We start from the raw sequence: 21,231 nt of genomic DNA on the forward strand, positions 1-21,231 counted from the left end.
TTATGCGAAATAAAAGTTAAGTAGACCTTAATCATGAAGAACACGTTGAATTTAACTAGTAAAATGGTTTTGGAGATATCTTTTACCTTTTTTAAAACTTGTTTCCCTGCCCAAAACACTTTATAGAGTGCATTACGCCCCACCCCACTCCCCTATGTAGAGAAATAAGTATTAAATGAAAAGCAAATCCACTTTAAATGATAACAAGTGGAATGCCTCTGGCCGTCTCACCTGCATCACGCGGTTCAATATAGCAGCAGTGCTGACTTTGCATACTACTCTAACTCGCACAAGATGTTCAGTGATACATGGTTACTCTTATGTCCTCTTTTTATGAACTAGACCAATAAACTTACAGAGATATGATGGTTATTCAACAAAAAACCCCAACATGGCCAAAGTTCATTGACCTTACATGACCTTTGACCTTGATCATGTGACCTGAAACTGGAACAGGATGTTCAGTGATACTTGATTACTCTTATGTACAAGTTTCATGAATCAGATCCATAAACTTTCAAAGTTATGATGGGAATTCAACAGATATCCCCAATTCGGCCAAAGTTCATTGACCCTAAATGACCTTTGACCTTGGTCATGTGACGTGAAACTCATGCAGGATGTTCAGTGATACTTGATTAACCTTATGTCCAAGTTTCATGAACTAGGTCCATATATTTTCTAAGTTATGATGACATTTCAAAAACTTAACCTCAGGTTAAGATTTCGATGTTGATTCCTCCAACATGGTCTAAGTTCATTGACCCTAAATGACCTTTGACCTTGGTCATGTGACATGAAACTCTAATAGGATGTTCAGTAATACTTGATTAACCTTATGGTCAAGTTTTATTAACTAGGTCCATATACTTTCTAAGTTATGATGTCATTTCAAAAACTTAACCTCAGGTTAAGATTTGATGTTGACACCGCCGCCGCCGCCGTCGCCGTCGGAAAAGCGGCGCCTATAGTCTCACTTTGCTTCGCAGGTGAGACAAAAATGCACTTTAAATGATACAAACTTTGTGAAAAAATGCTGGAGATGTCTGATATTTTGAGACTATTCAGTTGTCCTCAGATCCGGCTGGCACAAAAAGGGTAAAGGTTGTGCTTACTGAGTATTTAAATTTCAATTTGGGTGGCAAAATAGTTAGAAAATGCTTGAAATGAATGTTTCCATTTAATTTCTATGGACTAAAAGTGCAAGGGAAATGTATGAGAAATGTTTCGCAGGGAAAGTTTGATTTCGCCCTTTCCCTTTGCATTTCTGTGCAAACAGATTTCTGCGAGCTTTACAAAAATGGAGAGTGCACACTCAAGTGTAATATTCTGTCAAAACTTTTACTTTCTTTGGATAGATGAGACCCAAACCCAAGATTGTATGTGAAAAAAATACCCACATGTTGGATATTTTTTAATTCCCAGGGCTTTTCAAAGTGTAAACCTTTTTTTGATACACACTGTACAAATGGATAATAGTGAGATATAAACAGTTAACAAAAGACAATGTATCTGACAAAATTCTTGAAGTTATCAAAAATCAGCTGACATCGGTTTACTATAGACAATACTTTCTTTTAAAACTTTACACTACTAATTTACATTATATATATACATGTATATCATTTATTACTCTACACATTAATACATTTGATCTTCACATACACTGTGGGTATCCATACTGCTTTTTATAACAATGCAAAGAATAAGATGAAATATGACAAAACACTTGAAGCTGATTATTGGTCTCTGTTTAAAAGATAAATCATTCTGATACCATGGCTACAGATGAAAAATGACATGAAGATTATTTTCATCCAAGGAGTAATCATACTCAATGTAATCTATTGTGAGCTTGTGTATCTATATTGTATAATCAATTTTGTATGAATCTGAAATTAACCCGCCCCTCTCTTCTTGTAGTTTCATTTGGATCACTTCTAAAAGGTAAAGAATTATTACCTTTATCATAATCAATTGGTATCTTTTCATTTTGCTTTATCATTATTACAAGTTACATATAAACATTGCATTGAGAATGGATGAGTAACTCAGTGTATGTACGCATCAGAAAACAAGTAATCTATTGTATGTTATCATTCAATGTGCATATTATTATGAAGAGAATCAAATATTATATTGGTAGGTCATATATTTGTGTGAAAAGAACTTCTTTATTTATTTCTTTATTTCTGCCTTTCATTCTGAATGATTGCAACTTGGTTTCAAAGTTCATATTAAATTGATTTCATGTCTCTAAAATTGATTACATCAAACAAAAAAGTGGTTTGAAAACTGTGATTAATCATAACCCTAATATTCCTCATTCAGTTTCAACATGAAAATATACATGTATGATCATTACAACATAAATATATATTTATACAATTTTGTGAAAATAACATAAACGAAGGCTTCACTTCTAATTTTGAAAGAATGGGTAAGATGTTAAAACTAGATAAGAACATAACATTTATAAGAGCAAATAATTCCCTCAAATTCAAAAAACAACTTTCTCCTTTATTTTAAACATTAAAAATTAAAGGAGTGACTTTCTCCTTTATAATACACATACTAGAATTAAAGGAGTGACTTTCTCCTTTATGATAAACATAATAGAATTGAAGGAGTGACTTTCTCCTTTATGATAAACATAATAGAATTGAAGGAGTGACTTTCTCCTTTATGATAAACATAATAGAATTGAAGGAGTGACTTTCTCCTTTATGATAAACATACTAGAATTGAAGGAGTGACTTTCTCCTTTATGATAAACATAATAGAATTGAAGGAGTGACTTTCTCCTTTATGATAAACATAATAGAATTGAAGGAGTGACTTTCTCCTTTATGATAAACATAATAGAATTGAAGGAGTGACTTTCTCCTTTATGATAAACATAATAGAATTGAAGGAGTGACTTTCTCCTTTATGATAAACATAATAGAATTGAAGGAGTGACTTTCTCCTTTATGATGAACATAATAGAATTGAAGGAGTGACTTTCTCCTTTATGATAAACATACTAGAATTGAAGGAGTGACTTTCTCCTTTATGATGAACATAATAGAATTGAAGGAGTGACTTTCTCCTTTATGATAAACATAATAGAATTGAAGGAGTGACTTTCTTCTTTATGACAAACATAATAGAATTGAAGGAGTGACTTTCTCCTTTATGATAAACATAATAGAATTGAAGGAGTGACTTTCTTCTTTATGATAAACACAATAGAATTGAAGGAGTGACTTTCTCCTTTATGATAAACATAATAGAATTGAAGGAGTGAATTTCTCCTTAATGATAAACATAATACAAGGACATTCTCATTTTCTACAGCATAGTTTTTAGATCTTCTGCCTCAGATAACAGCATAATAAAACAGTATTTTCTGGAAAGTGTCTTGGCTTGATAACACATCAAACTGATGTAATTTGACAGATGAAACATGGCTTTTGGTTAAGAATAATGTGAAAATAGTTGGAATAGCTTTCAAAAATACTTCATATTTGCATAGCAAGGTGATTTCATGTTGTTAACGTCATGTACTTGGTAAATAAATGAAAATTAGCATGGACAGGTGGTGACTGCATAATCTTCTATGCTGAAAAGTTGTTGAGTCTATTAAAAATGAATTGCATGATATCATTAGCTGTCATATAATGGTGCTTTAACCAAAAAGACCTGAATATCAATTTGAAAGCATTTCACATTATAAATTCATTGCAAAACATTCTGGGATAGAACGAGCTCCACAGTCATTTTACGATTAAAATAATGTTCCAGGGATAAAACTGAAATGGGTTCATGTACACACCATTGTAGGATCTAGTGACTGTCATGTAGACTAATAAGATGGTTCTATTCATTAGAGTAGAATGAAACTGGTTATACCATCTAGATGGTTGGGATACTCTGTTATATGTTTGTATGAATTACTTGGCACTATGTCACCAATACATACACTAAATAATCAAGTCCAAGGTGGTCTATTTTTATTAAAAAATTCCAAGGCTTTCATTCAGCATCACCGGTTACTACGGCAGCGTATTGTGCAGACATCAGTGACATCATAGTGATTTTTACATCAATGCGCTCACATGTATTATTGCTAATGATAATGACACAGTCCATGGCAGAGAAATGTCATTCATCAAAATATTTGTCTGAGGAAGAGGCGCCAGCAGCAGAGTACCCATGTTAAGAAAAAGGGTCCCATCGTGGAGCTCTCATCTTAAGAAATCTTGCCCGAAAAAGTTCCTCTTGCCTAGGGATATTTAGCTTTCATCTTAAGCGATCTTCCCCGAAAAAATCTATGGATATTTAGAAAAAGGCAAAAATACAGGATTAATTCTAAGGGATGTGGGCCCAGAATCCTTGTTCATATAAATTACTAAAAGTGGTTTCATGGCCAGGTAAGGTATTCCTGATACATGTAAATTAATAATGTTAAGACATGTTTTTATGACCAGTTTAGGAAAAATTATTTCATTCTTCTTACAAATAAATTAGTCTTGTACAAAAATGCTACTGTTTCATGGCCAGTTTAGGTACAATTATTGCACTCCCCGTAGGCCTACATATAAATGTGTATTCCTCGTACATATACATCAGTTTGGTTTTTTACAGTACTAATTTTAGCTACAATATTTGTCTTCCTCAAACATCCAACTAAGTAAGAATTTTCATGACCAATAAAAATTACAATTACTGTTTTCCTCATACATACATATTAATATTGCACATGAAACTGTTTTATGACCTTTTTAGGTACAATTGCTGTGTTCCTCATATGAATCAAGTACTAGTGGACAAAGCAGTTTCATGATCAATTTAAGTACAATCATTATGTTCCTCATACTTACAAATTAATATTGTAAATAATCATTTCATTAACATGACCAGTTTAGGTACAATTATTTTATGTCATACATTTATAAATGAGTTGGCCCATTGTAATGATCAAATTAATGAGCAGTATAAGAACTGTTTATACATTGATCATATCTAGGTTGTATCAGCCTGAGTGAAGAGGTCACCTTTAGCTTAATAAGTTTATTAGTTCACCTACCGTATCTCGTCACTGACTGCTTGTAAGAATGATTGAAGATCCTTCTGAGGCTCTTCATTGAACATGAAATTTCCTTTGCTGATCTGAGGGAAAGAACCCTGAAAGAATAGAAGCATCATTGGAAATAGTAATTCACTAAATCATTTCTTTATTCTCATTTTCTATGCAGAGAATATACCTTTCTTTATTTTATTCATATTTCATACAAGTCATATCAGGCATGGATCCAGAGTTGGACTTTTACTGGGGGCTGATTAATGCACGCGAAGGTTGCCAACACTTACAGAGAGTGTGAAGCGTGCTCCCTGGGGGGGAGGATGCAGGGAGGGGGGAGTTTCCCCCCTCGTGTGCGGAGCACAAAGTTTTTGATATCTCCTCAAATTCAAATTAACAGAAGATGTCTCTTGCGTCTCTAGGAGAAAATTCAACCGACACAAATTTTTAAATAGTGATGAGAAATAGAACAGGAGGAAGATCTGAGGACACAGAGAAAATAGAGAGAGAGACAGACAATGCAACATAAATATAGTGTTTATCACAATAAAATTACTCAATTGATTATCTTGTGTTTTGTGTCCTCTTTATACTGTTATGTATCCTCTTAAAATTCTCGATTGTTATTGTCTAAAAATTAACCATCTGAAATTCATGGAAAACCATATCAAAGGACTTAAAAATATTTCCTTGCATTATTTTGAGTTTTCAACACAAATAACCTTTGCTTACATTGTACATGTAGAAAACAAATACAATTTACATGTATAACCTATGGCCTACTTTCAAGAACTCAACTTGCCATGACACTTCACATCTTTTATCATTAAAATAATTGACTTTCTGTGTTATTTGACACACATTATTTTTACTGTATCAATCATTTTCTTGCTTAAATACTCAATTGTTCTGATGGAATTACATGTATCAGCTTTTGTAAGTTACAATCATTTTGAAATCGATAAATATATACATGTATCTATTTTTTCTATTTTTATTTATTTTCACATCCTGTCTCATTAAAACAATTGACCTTCTATTGTTTTTTTACTGAATTTCTCCCTTTAATACTCCATTGTTCTGATGGAAAAAACAGCTTTTGCAAGTTTTGCAAGTTGTTTCCAACATTCAGCAATTACAATAAAATTGAACTTTCTGTTTCTCAATAAATTAAACATACCAATGCTTCTACATGGATTTTGCCTGAAGCAAATTCACAAATGGAGAGGGGGGGGGGGGGATATCCACTCGCCAATGGAAGTCCCCTACCCCCCCTCCCGCCAGGTTCTCATCATTTCATCAAACAGGACACATGACGGAAGTGTCGCGGTGTAGCGGTTCTGACTCTTGCTTTGTAATCAGAGGGTTGTGTGTTCGAATCCCACTATGGCCTAGCGTCCTTCGGCAAGGCATTAATCCACACTTTGCCACTCTCCACCCAGGTGTTAAATGGGTACCCGGTAGGATGTGAAAGCCTATATTATGTAGTATGCCTAGCAATTGAGTCTTGGAACTCTTGTTGGAATGCTCCCCAGGGAGTAGAGAAGGTGCATACATTGTATGCGGGCATGAAAGGATCGATGACCGGGATAATAATAATAATACCAACATGCTTATATAGCGCATATCACTGCCAAATGCGTCCCTATGCGCTTAATTGGATATTATTACCCTAGCTTTAGCCTCGCAGCCTTTTACAGTGCGATAGCATTTCAAGGAATAAGTGCCAGGTACCCATTTACCTCACCTGGGTCGAGTGCAGCACAATGTGGATGAATTTCTTGCCAAAGGAAATTACGCCATTGCTGGGATTCGAACCCACGACCCTCTGTTTCAAAGTCCGAAGACTAATCCACTAGGCCACAACACTCCACGCGGTTTAGAGACGTCGTTCTGATGTATTAAGCACTATATATGCGGAATATTATTACTATTATTAATTTAAAAATTCTACCACTCTTTCCTATCCTTACTCCTACATCTTTCTTTTTCTCAATATCTAATAGTCTCCCCAAAAATTATATTATGCCTCCTCTCTATCTTTACATCTATCATAGAGCTATTACAATAGCTATTACAATAGCTCTATGCATCTATCATTCTACATTGTTAGACAAACTTTGCATCATCAATCCTTTTTCCATGGTAAACTGTTATAAAATCTAAATTTAAAGTTGACAGTGATATGGGTCTCTTTAAGAAATGTTTTCCTTTCTGAGACTCACTAAATAACTAATGACCCAAAATGCACTTTAAGAAGAATATCCCTTTGATTAACTCTTCATGCATTACGTTCGCATTATTACACATCCGTAGGCGTGTTTCGTTCGCATTTTTGCACAACCACACATTTCCCATAGACGTCCCCTGTCCCATTGTTTTTCGAACAATTGCACGTCCCAGAGCAAGTGCGACATTAGTTTAGCGTTCAACGGATTATCGCAGTTTACAAATTACAGAAACGTTAAGTTTTCCCCAAAAATCAATACATCCTGATCACAGCCAGGAAGTTCATTGAAAAAGGAGAGGATAAAATCAATAAAACCCTCCTCACAAACAATACCATGGCCAAGTTTATTGTTAGGAGTCTGTGACTCATGGCACGAATGTGAATGAGACCCTAAAATAATGCAACACACAGGGGGTTTACAGGTGAACGCATGAAGAGTTAAATTATGTTCATTATGTAAAGAATAAGCATTAATATCTGAATTAGCCACCTAGATGTTTGTGAGGGCAATAGCAATTAATAATACCGGTAAACATTCCTGATATCTTGAAGCAATGTAAAAAGAGCTCATACTGTTCTCGTAAGGTTAGATGGTTTATTTGATAGAATGTCAAATTTGTCTTTAATATTGAAATAAACAAGTAAATGTACACAGTAATTCCTTATATTTGACAGGGATGTACATGTATGAAATTCCGAGTTCACATGTCATTATCCACAGGATAGAGTCTCACTTACTTTCTCTGACACTATGTAATAGTGTCAGGGAGATTCCCTAAAATGTGTACAAGTCATTAACAATTGTTATCATGTTAATTACATTCATGTACATGCTCCCCTTCATTTGACTATTTCTGACTTTGGTTGACTACAAGGTCAAGTACACAATAATTGTAAACATCTAGACAAATGGAATGTAAATTAGTTACTGGAGTTTACTGGTTGGTACAGCATAATGGATTTCAAAGTTAGTTCAACATGAATAGCTCCATGTATTAATAAAGATCATGTGCATGTATAGTGATTGTCTTTGTAGAAAAATCATGAATATTTTTCTTTTACAAAGTTCACAATTTTGACAATTCTACAAATAGTTCCTTTCTCTAAAAAATATTGGATTTTATTCTAATTTCTATTCAGCATTATTAATTGAAGTCGATGGTGTATAACATCCAGGAAGTAGGACTGTGATTCATTTAGGGCACTAAATTAATCTAGAATACAATATTCAATCATGGTTAACATTAATATAACCATCAGAGACAAGCACTACATGTAATTTTGCAGACTGTTCATTGCAACATTTGATATTGGGGTAAATTTCCATTTCTTTGCTAGACCTACAAATTTTGCTCCTAGTAGTTACCAAACAGAATTAATAAATTTGAAATTGATATTCAAATACCAGGGTAGTAAACTATCCTGTACTAACACTTCAATCCAATTTGCAGCCTGTCAATATCCACTATTCTATTTCAAACAGAATTTATTGAAAAACCATTCATAAATTATATCCTATAAAGCAAAATAAATAAAGCAAACAAGCAAAACACACAAACACCCATAACCCAATGAATTAACGTAGTATAATAACTCGAAGTCAGTAAGATTGGGCTTAATACACAGTGCTTCTTCTAGGTCAATGGATGAGATTGTTGACAAGTCTCATGCATTCAACACACAAACATAAACCCCTCAAAAAAAGTTTTGCGACTCAGATTTGGGGGATGATATCTTTTTGGTTAATGAAGTATAAAAGATGAAACTGGTATCATTGGAAAGCTGAATTATTCCTCTTAATACTATGACATGCCATTTGCTGTGATTATGTAATCATGGAATATGCAATCACCCTGAACTTTGAGAAAAGTCAGAAGTGAAATGTTGGAAAATGCATTTATTTCTAACAAGAGTCTCCATTTCTATAGAATTTCCACCATGCAGGTGACAGTGAATGCACTCGGTCCATCCTCGAAACAATTGGAAATTTTTTTTGAGGGGTTTATATCTTTCATTACACACATAAAATTTAAAGGTAAAACAACATTAAACTATTCATTTTCAATATAAATTATGAGTGCTATAAAGCCATTGAGATGTATATTCTACAGATATATCAGACACCAACTCACAAAAAATAGTTTGAGCAGGACAAAAACATATTTATTGTCTTGCCAACAGATATTTGTTGATTGAAAAACATTAATTTGAAACTGATGTCAAGTTTAAAGGCAGGTATTTATCTTCTACAATATGTGAGTCAGCAAGAAAACAGTATGTCCATATTCATATCCATTTTCCATTCCAGCTTTTACCCTGCATACCATCTCAATCTAAACCACCTGGTCATTGTTCATTTCATCCTATTATTATGTTCCATGTATACACTCAATGTAGCTCTCACTGTACTGTATACATTGTATGTATCATGGTCAATATCACTCTCATACACATACCACATGCACCTCTGATATTCAATGATCTAATTTCTCTCTCACCTTTTCGAAGCTGATATTTCTCTTTATATCTTACATGTGTATTATCATATTAGAGATGACTAGGAAGAATCACTTATGGATAAAGTTAAAAACGATTCCATGTTTCGACATCATAAACCAAACACCTGAAGATAATGAATTGACAATTTCTCAATTACATGTAGAGCCAAATTTCTTAAACATTTACTCATCTAGTCTCCTTTACTAATAAACACTCCCAAACAATACATCTAAATATTATAAAAAAATTATGTTCTCTAACATATCTAACACTATGAAATCAAATAAACACTGTCATTATTCCATGTTTTCAAACATGGTGTGAGAATAAAGTAGAGGCAGACATACCTTCAAGGTTGAAGCCTTCTCATTCAGATGAGAACAGAACTCCTCCTGGTCACAATCTCCTCTCAGTGTCAGGTTAGTCAGGTTAGGTAGGGAGCATAAAGCTCCTACTAGGTGATGTGAAGAGGCTGATGATAGAGGCTCATCATTATCAATCTCAAGAGTATGGACCTACATGTGTACAAACATTGATCATTAAACATACATGTACATATCAGATGGTATGATCATGCTGTAATGCTTCAAGTTAAACTGGTTCAAAAATGTGTTGATAAAGCTAATGTATGCATAGATGTATTTCACAACATAATATTTTTGCATCCATACCTGGAATAGGCTTTACAGCTTTCTGTTGAAGTTTATTATGTTTGAGAACTAAACCATTTTATAAGTATATGAATCTTGAAAGAAGGAATTATTACATGTATATCTGTACCCTTATTCTACATTATACATGTAGCATCACTTTCAACAATTTCTGAGATTTCATGAAAATGATCAATTTAAGATCATAAATGTGAAGACTATGATAATCTCAGATACTCTATGATATGTTTGTTACTTCATATTTGTATTCTATTTTCAGTAATCTTTTACCCTGCATACCATCTCAATCTAAACCACCTGGTCATTGTTCATTTCATCCTATTATTATGTTCCATGTATACACTCAATGTAGCTCTCACTGTACTGTATACATTGTATGTATCATGGTCAATATCACTCTCATACACATACCACATGCACCTCTGATATTCAATGATCTAATTTCTCTCTCAACTTGTTAAAGCTGATATTTCTCTTTTTATCTTCCATGTATACCTATTTAATGAAGAAATATCTTGTAAAACTGACTGACTGACAAAGTTGTAAACAATTCTTTATTTCTACATCAATCATAACCAAACACTTGATGATATGACAATTTTTCAATTACAGTATACCTGTGCATTAGAGCAAAATTTCCAAAACATTTACTCATCTAGTCTCCTTTATTAATGTACACCCCTAAATAGTATAAAAAAATATGTTCTTTAATGTATTTAACAAACTAAAATTAGATAGACATGTTTTTCAAACATGGTGTGAGAATAAAGTAGAGGCAGACATACCTTCAAGGTTGAAGCCTTCTCATTCAGATGAGAACAGAACTCCTCCTGGTCACAAACTCCTCTCAGTGTCAGGTTAGTCAGGTTAGGTAGGGAGCATAAAGCTCCTGCTAGGTGATGTGAAGAGGCTGATGATAGAGGCTTATCATTCCAAATCACAAGAGTATGGACCTACATGTGTACAAACATTGATCATTAAACATACATGTACATATCAGATGGTATGATCATGCTGTAATGCTTCAAGTTAAACTGGTTCAAAAATGTGTTGATAAGGCTAATTTATGCATAGATGTATTTCACAACATAATATTTTAGCATCCATACCTGTTTAGGTTTTACAGCTTTTCTGTTGAGGTGTATTTTGTTAAAGGACAACACATTTTAATATAGATGAATTTTGAAAGAATTAATTATTACAGGTAAACTCTGTACACTTATTCTACAATATAACATCACTTTCAACAATTTCTGAGATATCAAGAAACAGATTGATTTAAAAGATCATACATATGAAGACAATAATCTCAGACACTCTGTGATCTGTATGTTTGTGTACTTCATATTTGTATTCTATTTTCAGTAACCTTTTACCCTGCATACCATCTCAATCTAAACCACCTGGTCATTGTTCATTTCATCCTATTATTATGTTCCATGTATACACTCAATGTAGCTCTCACTGTACTGTATACATTGTATGTATCATGGTCAATATCACTCTCATACACATACCACATGCACCTCTGATATTCAATGATCTACTTTCTCTCCCACCTTTTTTAAGCTGATATTTCTCTTTATATCTTCCATGTATACCAATTTCATCAGGAGATGTCTTGTTAAACTCACAGACGGACAAAGATGTAAACAATTTCTTACTTCTGCATCAATCATAACCAAATACACTTGATGACATGCAAATTGTTTCAATTACAGCATACCTGTGCATTAGAGCCGATTTTCCAAAACATTTACTCATCTAGCCTCCTTTATTAATGAACACCCCTAAATAGTATTAAAAAATATGTTATTTATTGTATTTAACACGATAAAATTAGATAGACATGTTTTCAAACATGGTGTGAGAATAAAGTACAAGCAAGCATACCTTCAAGGTCGAAGCATTCTCATTCAGATGAGAATAGAACTCCTGGTCACAAACTCCACTCAGTGTCAGGTTAGTCAGGTTAGGTAGGGAGCATAAAGCGTCTGCTAGGTGATGTGAAGAGGCTGATGATAGAGGCTTATCATTCCAAATCACAAGAGTATGGACCTACATGTGTACAAACATTGATCATTAAACATACATGTACATATCAGATGGTATGATCATGCTGTAATGCTTCAAGTTAAAATGGTTCAAAAATTTGTTGATAAGGCTAATTTTATTTCATAGATGTATTTCACAACATAATATTTTAGCATCCATACCTGTTTAAGCTTCACAGCTTTTCTGTTGAGGTGTATTTTGTTAAAGGACAACACGTTTTAATATAGATGAATTTTGAAAGAATTAATTATTACAGGTAAACTCTGTACACTTATTCTACATTATAACATCACTTTCAACAATTTCTGAGATATCAAGAAATAGATTGATTTAAAAGATCATACATATGAAGACAATAATCTCAGACACTCTGTGATCTGTATGTTTGTGTACTTCATATTTGTATTCTATTTTCAGTAACCTTTTACCCTGCATACCATCTCAATCTAAACCACCTGGTCATTGTTCATTTCATCCTATTATTATGTTCCATGTATACACTCAATGTAGCTCTCACTGTACTGTATACATTGTATGTATCATGGTCAATATCACTCTCATACACATATCACATGCACCTCTGATATTCAATGATCTACTTTCTCTCCCACCTTTTTGAAGCTGATATTTCTCTTTATATCTTCCATGTGTATTATCATATTAGAGATGACTAGGAAGAATCACATATGGATAAAGTTAAAAAGGATTCCATGTTTTGACATCATAACCAAACACTTGAAAATAATGAATTGACAATTTCTCAATTATAGCATATCTGTGCATAAGAGCCAAATTTCCAAAACATTTACTTATCTAGTCTCCTTTACTAATAAACACTCCCAAACAATACATCTAAATAGTATAAAAAATTATGTTCTCTAACATATTTACACCATAAAATCGAACAAACACTTTTTCATTATTCCATGTTTTCAAACATAGTATGAGTATAAACTAGAAGCAAGCATACCTTCAAGGTTGAAGCCTTCTCATTCAGATGAGAATAGAACTCCTGGTTACAAACTCCACTCAGTGTCAGGTTAGTCAGGTTAGGTAGAGAGCATAAAGCTTCTACAAGGTGATGTGAAGAGGCTGATGATAGAGGCTTAATATTGAAAATCCCATCATTCATAATCCCAAGAGTATGGACCTACATGTGTACAAACATTGATCATTAAACATACATGTACATATCAGATGGCATGATCATGCTGTAATGCTTCAAGTTAAACTGGTTCAAAATGTGTTAAGGCTAATGTTTGCATAGATCTACATGTATTCACAACATAACATTGTAGCATCCATACCTGTTTAGGCTTCACAACTTTTTTGTTGATGTTTATTTTGTTTATAAAAGACATTTTAATACCTATGAATTTTGAAAGAAGGAATTATTACAGGTAATCTCTGTACCCTTATTCTACATTACAGCATCACTTTCAACAATTTCTGAGATTTCATGAAAATGATCAAATAAAGATCATACATATTAAGACCATAATAATCTCAGATATACTCTATGATATATTTGTTACTTCATATTTGTATTCTATTTTCAGTAACCTTTTACCCTGCATACCATCTCAATCTAAACCACCTGGTCATTGTTCATTTCATCCTATTATTATGTTCCATGTATACACTCAATGTAGCTCTCACTGTACTGTATACATTGTATGTATCATGGTCAATATCACTCTCATACACATACCACATGCACCTCTGATATTCAATGATCTACTTTCTCTCCCACCTTTTTGAAGCTGATATTTCTCTTTATATCTTCCATGTGTATTATCATATTAGAGATGACTAGGAAGAATCACATATGGATAAATTTAAAAAGGATTCCATGTTTTGACATCATAACCAAACACTTGAAAATAATGAATGGACAATTTCTCAATTATAGCAAATCTGTGCATAAGAGCCAAATTTCCAAAACATTTACTCATCTAGTCTCCTTTATTATTAAACACTCCAAAACAATACATCTAAATATTACAAGAAATTTATGTTCTCTAACATATTTAACAAATACAATCGAATAAATACTTTTTCATTATTCATTATTTTCATGTGAAGACCATAATAATAACAGATACTCTGTGATATGTTTGTTACTTCATATTTGTATTCTTGAAACACCAGTATAAAGCCCCTACAAATGTTATTATTATTATTATTCTATTTTCAGTAACCTTTTACCCTGCATACCATCTCAATCTAAACCACCTGGTCATTGTTCATTTCATCCTATTATTATGTTCCATGTATACACTCAATGTAGCTCTCACTGTACTGTATACATTGTATGTATCATGGTCAATATCACTCTCATACACATACCACATGCACCTCTGATATTCAATGATCTACTTTCTCTCCCACCTTTTTGAAGCTGATATTTCTCTTTTTATCTTCCATGTATACCAATTTTATCAGGATATGTCTTGTAAAACTGACTGATGGACAAAGTTGTAAACAATTCCTTATTTCTGCATCATTCATAACAAAACACTTGATGATATGACAATTTTTCAAATACAGTATACCTGTGCATTAGAGCAAACTTTCCAAAACATTTACTCATCTAGTCTCCTTTATTAATAAACACTCTGAAACAATATTTCTAAGTAGCATGAAATATGTTCTTTAATGCATTTAACACAATAAAAGTAGATAAACACTTTATCACTATTCCAAGTTTTCCAAACATGATGTGAGAATAAAGTAGAGGCAGACATACCTTCAAGGTTGAAGCCTTCTCATTCAGATGAGAATAGAACTCCTCCTGGTCACAAACTCCACTCAGTGTCAGGTTAGTCAGGTTAGGTAGGGAGCATACAGCTTCTGCTAGGTGATGTGAAGAGGCTGATGATAGAGGCTTATAATTCCCAATCACAAGAGTATGGACCTACATGTGTACAAACATTGATCATTAAACATACATGTACATATCAGATGGTATGATCATGCTGTAATGCTTCAAGTTACTGGTTCAAAAATGTGTTGATAAGGCTAATGTTTGCATCACAACATAACATTTTAGCATCCATACCTGTTTAAGCTTCACAGCTTTTCTGTTCAGGTGTATTTTGTTTAAGACAACACATTTTAATACCTATGAATTTCGAAAGGAATTATTACTGGTAATCTCTGTACCCTTATTCTACATTGTACATTATAGTATCACTTTCAACAATTTCTGAGATTTCATGAAAATGATCGATTTAAGATCATACATAAGACCATAATAACCCCAGATACTCTGTGATATGTTTGTTACTTCATATTTGTATTCTATTTTCAGTAACCTTTTACCCTGCATACCATCTCAATCTAAACCACCTGGTCATTGTTCATTTCATCCTATTATTATGTTCCATGTATACACTCAATGTAGCTCTCACTGTACTGTATACATTGTATGTATCATGGTCAATATCACTCTCATACACATACCACATACACCTCTGATATTCAATGATCTACTTTCTCTCCCACCTTTTTGAAGCTGATATTTCTCTTTATATCTTACATGTGTATTATCATATTAGAGATGACTAGGAAGAATCACATATGGATAAAGTTAAAAAGGATTCCATGTTTCGACATCATAACCAAACACTTGAAGTAATGAATTGACAATTTATCAATTACAGCATATCTGTGCATTAGAGCCAAATTTCCAAAACATTTACTCATCTAGTCTCCTTTATTACTTAACACTCCAAAAACAATACATCTAAATATTACAAGAAATTTATGTTCTCTAACATATTTAACACATAGAATCGATTAAACACTTTTTCATTATTCCATATTTTCAAGTGAAGACCAAAATGATCTCAGATATACTCTATGATATATTTGTTACTCTATATTTGTATTCTATTTTCAGTAATCTTTTACCTTGCATACCATCTCAATCTAAACCACCTGGTCATTGTTCATTTCATCCTATTATTATGTTCCATGTATACACTCAATGTAGCTCTCACTGTACTGTATACATTGTATGTATCATGGTCAATATCACTCTCATACACATACCACATACAACTCTGATATTCAATGATCTACTTTCTCTCCCACCTTTTTGAAGCTGATATTTCTCTTTATATCTTCCATGTGTATTATCATAAGAGATGACTAGGAAGAATCACATATGGATAAAGTTAAAAAGATTCCATGTTTCTACATCAACCATATCCAAACACTTTATTTTCATTATATAGCTTTTCTGTTTAAGTGCATGTATTATGTTAATACTTAAACCTCTGAATATTGAAAGAATTAAATTTTTCAAAATCAATTATCTTGGTTATGTACTGTTGGCATTATATAATATAAACTGCCTTATTCTTGTGGAAGCGTAGTGGTGTAGCGGTTCTGACTCTCACCTTGTAATCAGAGGGTCATGTTTTTGAATCCCACCATGGCCTAGCATCCTTTGGCAAGGCATAAATCAACACTTTGTTACTCTTACCCAGGTATACTAGTTGATCGAGTACCGGTAGAAAACAACCGTCATTGTGGTTGGTTTAACAGGCTGTTTAAAGCTTAATTAAGTGAATGGGTAACAATAATTGTAAAGCGCTTTGAGAAGTCGTAGATTGATAAAGCGCTATATGCCAATTATTATTATTCTCAAAACAAATTTGGATGATTTACAAGTTTACAAAAGCCTGTAATTGATGTGACCTATAATTACTTTTCAATGCAAAGAACTTAATAATTTCAAACATTCTTTCAAGAACAACATGTGCTGCTACTGCATGTCTACATAGATGTATTCCATTTTCAGAAGCCTTCACCCTGCAAACCATCTCAATCCAACCCACCTGGTCATTTTTCGTTACCTTCACTCTATGTATATTCCCTATACTGTAATACACACATGTATCATGGACATTGTCATTCAATATCACTCTCATACAAAGGGCACTATTTTACCCTAGAATCATGATTCAAATCACGATTCTGCAGAATCACAATTGCGTTTAGTCAAAAGTGGAAATAAACGTCTTTCAAATCACAAACATGAAACACGGAAAAAGGGGCGTTTGGAAAGACGTTTCTGTAGAATCACGAACGAAAAAGGTCGTATAAACGATATCGTGATTTGAATTCTATGACGTCATTGTGTGTGCTTCTTCCGGGTTTGACTCAAAGGCGCGTGCTGTGTTTCGTGCAGGTCAAATTTTCGTGTAGTAGTACTGCCAGTGTACTAGAAGTTACGGTATATGCCAATTGTCACGTGCATTTATCATTCTGTGTATTGTACCCCCGGGGTTGTACTGTAGCGTCATTTGTATAGTTCATTGTTTTCATCATTCATGTCTTCAAGTTCCATTTGGACTAACGACGAACTCAGGGCTCTGCTTGTGCTTTGGGCTCAGCCTGATAGCACAAGCATCCCTTACCGGGATTCACAGAAATTGAGAACAAGTAAACAAAAACTATACGAGGTACAATACACAGAATTCTGGAAGTAAAAGATTTATTTTTCGGAAGCCAGGTAAACGTTGCACTTGCAAAAACGATCGCGCGTTAGCTCCGGCGGCAGCAAAAATCTAGCAGCCGACATGAATTTAGAAACACGCGCGAAAATGTTGACCTATGCTTCCTGGGTCAAACTGCCCACTGTGATGCGCACTGGATCGGCCCAAATTCAGGGAGAATCAGCGTTAGAAAGATGGTCGTAAACGCTGATTCTGTCGGATTGTGATTCATGTTGCTGTTTTGAATCATGATTCAAATCGTGATTCAAATCATGATTCTGGGTTGAGGTCGCATAAACGCAGCCATAGATGTATTTTATTTTCAGAAGCCTTCACCCTGCAAACCATCTCAATCCAACCCAACCTGGTCATTTTTCATTACCTTCACTCTATGTACATTCCCTATACTGTAATACACACATGTATCATGGACATTGTCATTCAATATCATTCTCATACAAATACCACATGCACAAATTCAATGATCTACTTTCTCTCATACATGTACATGTATCTTTTCAAGCTAATATTTCCCTTTTTAACTTCCATGATTATGAAGTATTATTAATTGAAAGATGTCTAGGAAGATATGGATTTTATAAAGTTAAAAGCGATTCCATGTTTTTGCATCAATTAGATGTTTTTGCATCAAAACACTCGAAAGTATAACATATATTAAATGACAGCATACCTGTGCATTAGAACCAGATTTTTTTTTTTAAATCTCATTTAATCTTCTTTATTTATAAGCACTCTCAGATAACATTGTCTACATACATGAAGTACAAAAATTTGTTCTCAAATGTATTTATCCCTATACGATTACATTTTTCCATATTGGTAACGTCATAAAAGGGCTGTTAAAGTAATTACGGCATAAGGACTGATTTCTTTTTCCCTTCTCTTTGCCCTCTTCCCTCTCTTTCTCCCTTTGTCTCTCTCTCCCTCTTCTTCATCTTTATTCCCTTCAACATTTTTCATTTGTTCTATCTTACTATGTTCAATATCCTTTCTTCCCATCAGTCATTGTTCCTCATTCTCCCCATCTTGATCTCTTTTCAAGCTTCCATTTGCCCCCAAGTTTCTTCTTTAAGATATGAATACTCAATTCCAACCATTCTTGCTTTTTTCATATACTTGTATTTCCATAAAATATATTTTTGACATACCTACATGTTAGTACAATTATGAATTCATGTAGCAAAAATCAGAACAAAATAAGTTAAACCACGTATTAGCTTCTCCTCCTCCCCCTTCTCATTACTTTACTATGAAATTTGTTATGAATTGAATTGTCTCGTTATAATCCATGTGCATATTATCGCTTGCATTATCATGTACATTTATATTCATTTTATGTTGCCCTGTATACTGTTCATCTAAAACAGATAACCTGGGCTTATTGTAATTGTTTCCCTTTTTATCAATAAAAGGTGATTTATATAAAAAAAATCATGTTTTTTTTCCAAATTGGTTGTTTAATCATTAATTTGTCTTACATGTATCTAGGAATGTCACTGCACAAGACTGGCATAATAAATCACTATAATGTAGGCAACTTAAATTGCAATCATATAAAGTCATCAGCATTATATCATGATTACAATTACAGTGTTACATAATCTAGAATTATAAATTATTATTAGTATTGTTTTAGCACTGTCATTCTCATTATTACTATCATCACTCATCATCTTCTTCCTCCTTAATTCTAACATCAACATGACCATCTTATTCTTTAAGATGAATTTCTACTTACTGTGGCTTTCCTTCCTTCTCTGGCAAGAGTTTCATAGAAGGTAGGGTGAAAGCTTGCATTCAGTCTAACATCCCTTAGTGATGGTGCTGAGCATATCATCACTGCAACCTCATTTGATATACCTGGTCCATAGGAATTATATTTACCAATACGCATTGTGATCTGAAAGTAGAGCAATACATCACAATTACATTAATTTGAATGCATTATTTGATATTTAGATTGCCCCACTGAATAATTTAAAATTGTGTATTCTGCAAGAGTAATGTAAATAGTATGTATCTACAATTTTTGTGTGTAGTTAAATAAGCCTATTTCAATATGTCTATCCTGTATTTACCTCAATTGAAAAATTAATTTTCAAAGACCTGCACTCAAATATAAGCATGATCTGTTACATATTAATGACAAATTAAAACATTGTTAGAACCAAGTTGATAGTAGGCCTATTAGAGATGGTAAACTCAGCAAACAATGCTCTCATGTCTCTCTCTTGTTTTAATAAATTGACTGCCATTAGTGTCAGAATTGTTTTTTTCATTCAAAATGAAAAATTATCTTTCATTTTCAATTTCAATGTTAATTTTTAAACACGTGGAACGCCTCTGGCAGTCTCGCCTGCATTATACGCAAAATCGATACAGCAGCAGTGAAAATATGATAAAATATTATGTCCATTGACTCAAAATGACCTTTGACCATTATCATGTGACCGAAGACATGTGCAAAAACAATCATTCATACTTGATTACCGGATGTTTCATGAGCTAGATCCAAAAACATTCTAAGTTATGATGCCATGCAATTATACTTCCAACACGGCCAGAAGTCATTCACCTTTAAATGACCTCTAATCTTGGCCATGTTCCTGATATGCCCACAGGGTATTCAGGGATACATTGCTGCTCTTATGTCCAAATTTCATGGATCCAAAAACTTTTAAAGTTATGATGACAATTCCACAAATACCCCCAACATTACCAAAGTTTGTTGACCCTAAATGATCTTTGCACCTTGGTCATGTGACCTGAAACTCACACAGGATGTTCAAGGATACGTGATTGCTCTTATGTCCAAGTTTCATGAACTATATCCATAAAATTTCAAAGTTTCAACAATTCCTCAAATACCCCCTACATGAGTAAAGTTCTTTGACCCTAAGTGACCTTTGACCTTGGTCATGTTTCTGAAATGCCCACAGGGTATTCAGGATACATTGTTGCCCTTATGTCCAAGTTTCATGAACTAGATCCATAAACTTTTAAAGTTATGATGACAATTCCTCACAAAAACCCAACATGGCCACAGTATGTTGACCCTATGTGACCTTTGACCTAAATCATGTGACCTGGAACTCAGACAGGTTCTTCAGGTTTATACTATTACCCTTATGTCTAAGTTTCATGAACTAGGTCCATATACTTTCTAAGTTATGATGATATTTC

The 21,231-nt window shown here is 33.5% G+C and overlaps 1 protein-coding gene across 6 annotated transcripts in view; it reads right to left on the bottom strand.

Moving 5' to 3' along the window:
- Positions 1–3,807: 3,807 nt before the first annotated feature.
- The window catches only part of LOC121416792, a 37,899-nt gene continuing 20,475 nt past the window's right edge, over positions 3,808–21,231 (bottom strand). For 2 of the 6 annotated variants that reach the window (XM_041610273.1, XM_041610272.1), the window contains 8 exons: positions 19,787–19,948; positions 15,270–15,437; positions 13,491–13,670; positions 12,359–12,523; positions 11,251–11,418; positions 10,142–10,309; positions 5,072–5,169; positions 3,808–4,313 (listed from right to left, as the gene is read on the bottom strand). In XM_041610273.1, coding sequence (XP_041466207.1) covers positions 4,268–4,313; positions 5,072–5,169; positions 10,142–10,309; positions 11,251–11,418; positions 12,359–12,523; positions 13,491–13,670; positions 15,270–15,437; positions 19,787–19,948 — 1,155 coding nt within the window. In that variant the 3' untranslated portion in view covers positions 3,808–4,267. The remainder of the gene's footprint in view (positions 4,314–5,071; positions 5,170–10,141; positions 10,310–11,250; positions 11,419–12,358; positions 12,524–13,490; positions 13,671–15,269; positions 15,438–19,786; positions 19,949–21,231) is intronic. The other 4 variants (XM_041610274.1, XM_041610275.1, XM_041610276.1 and 1 more) reach the window with 4 other exon arrangements.

The sequence above is a fragment of the Lytechinus variegatus genome, chromosome 6, assembly GCF_018143015.1.
Source record: "Lytechinus variegatus isolate NC3 chromosome 6, Lvar_3.0, whole genome shotgun sequence".
NCBI classification, from domain to species: domain Eukaryota; kingdom Metazoa; phylum Echinodermata; class Echinoidea; order Temnopleuroida; family Toxopneustidae; genus Lytechinus; species Lytechinus variegatus.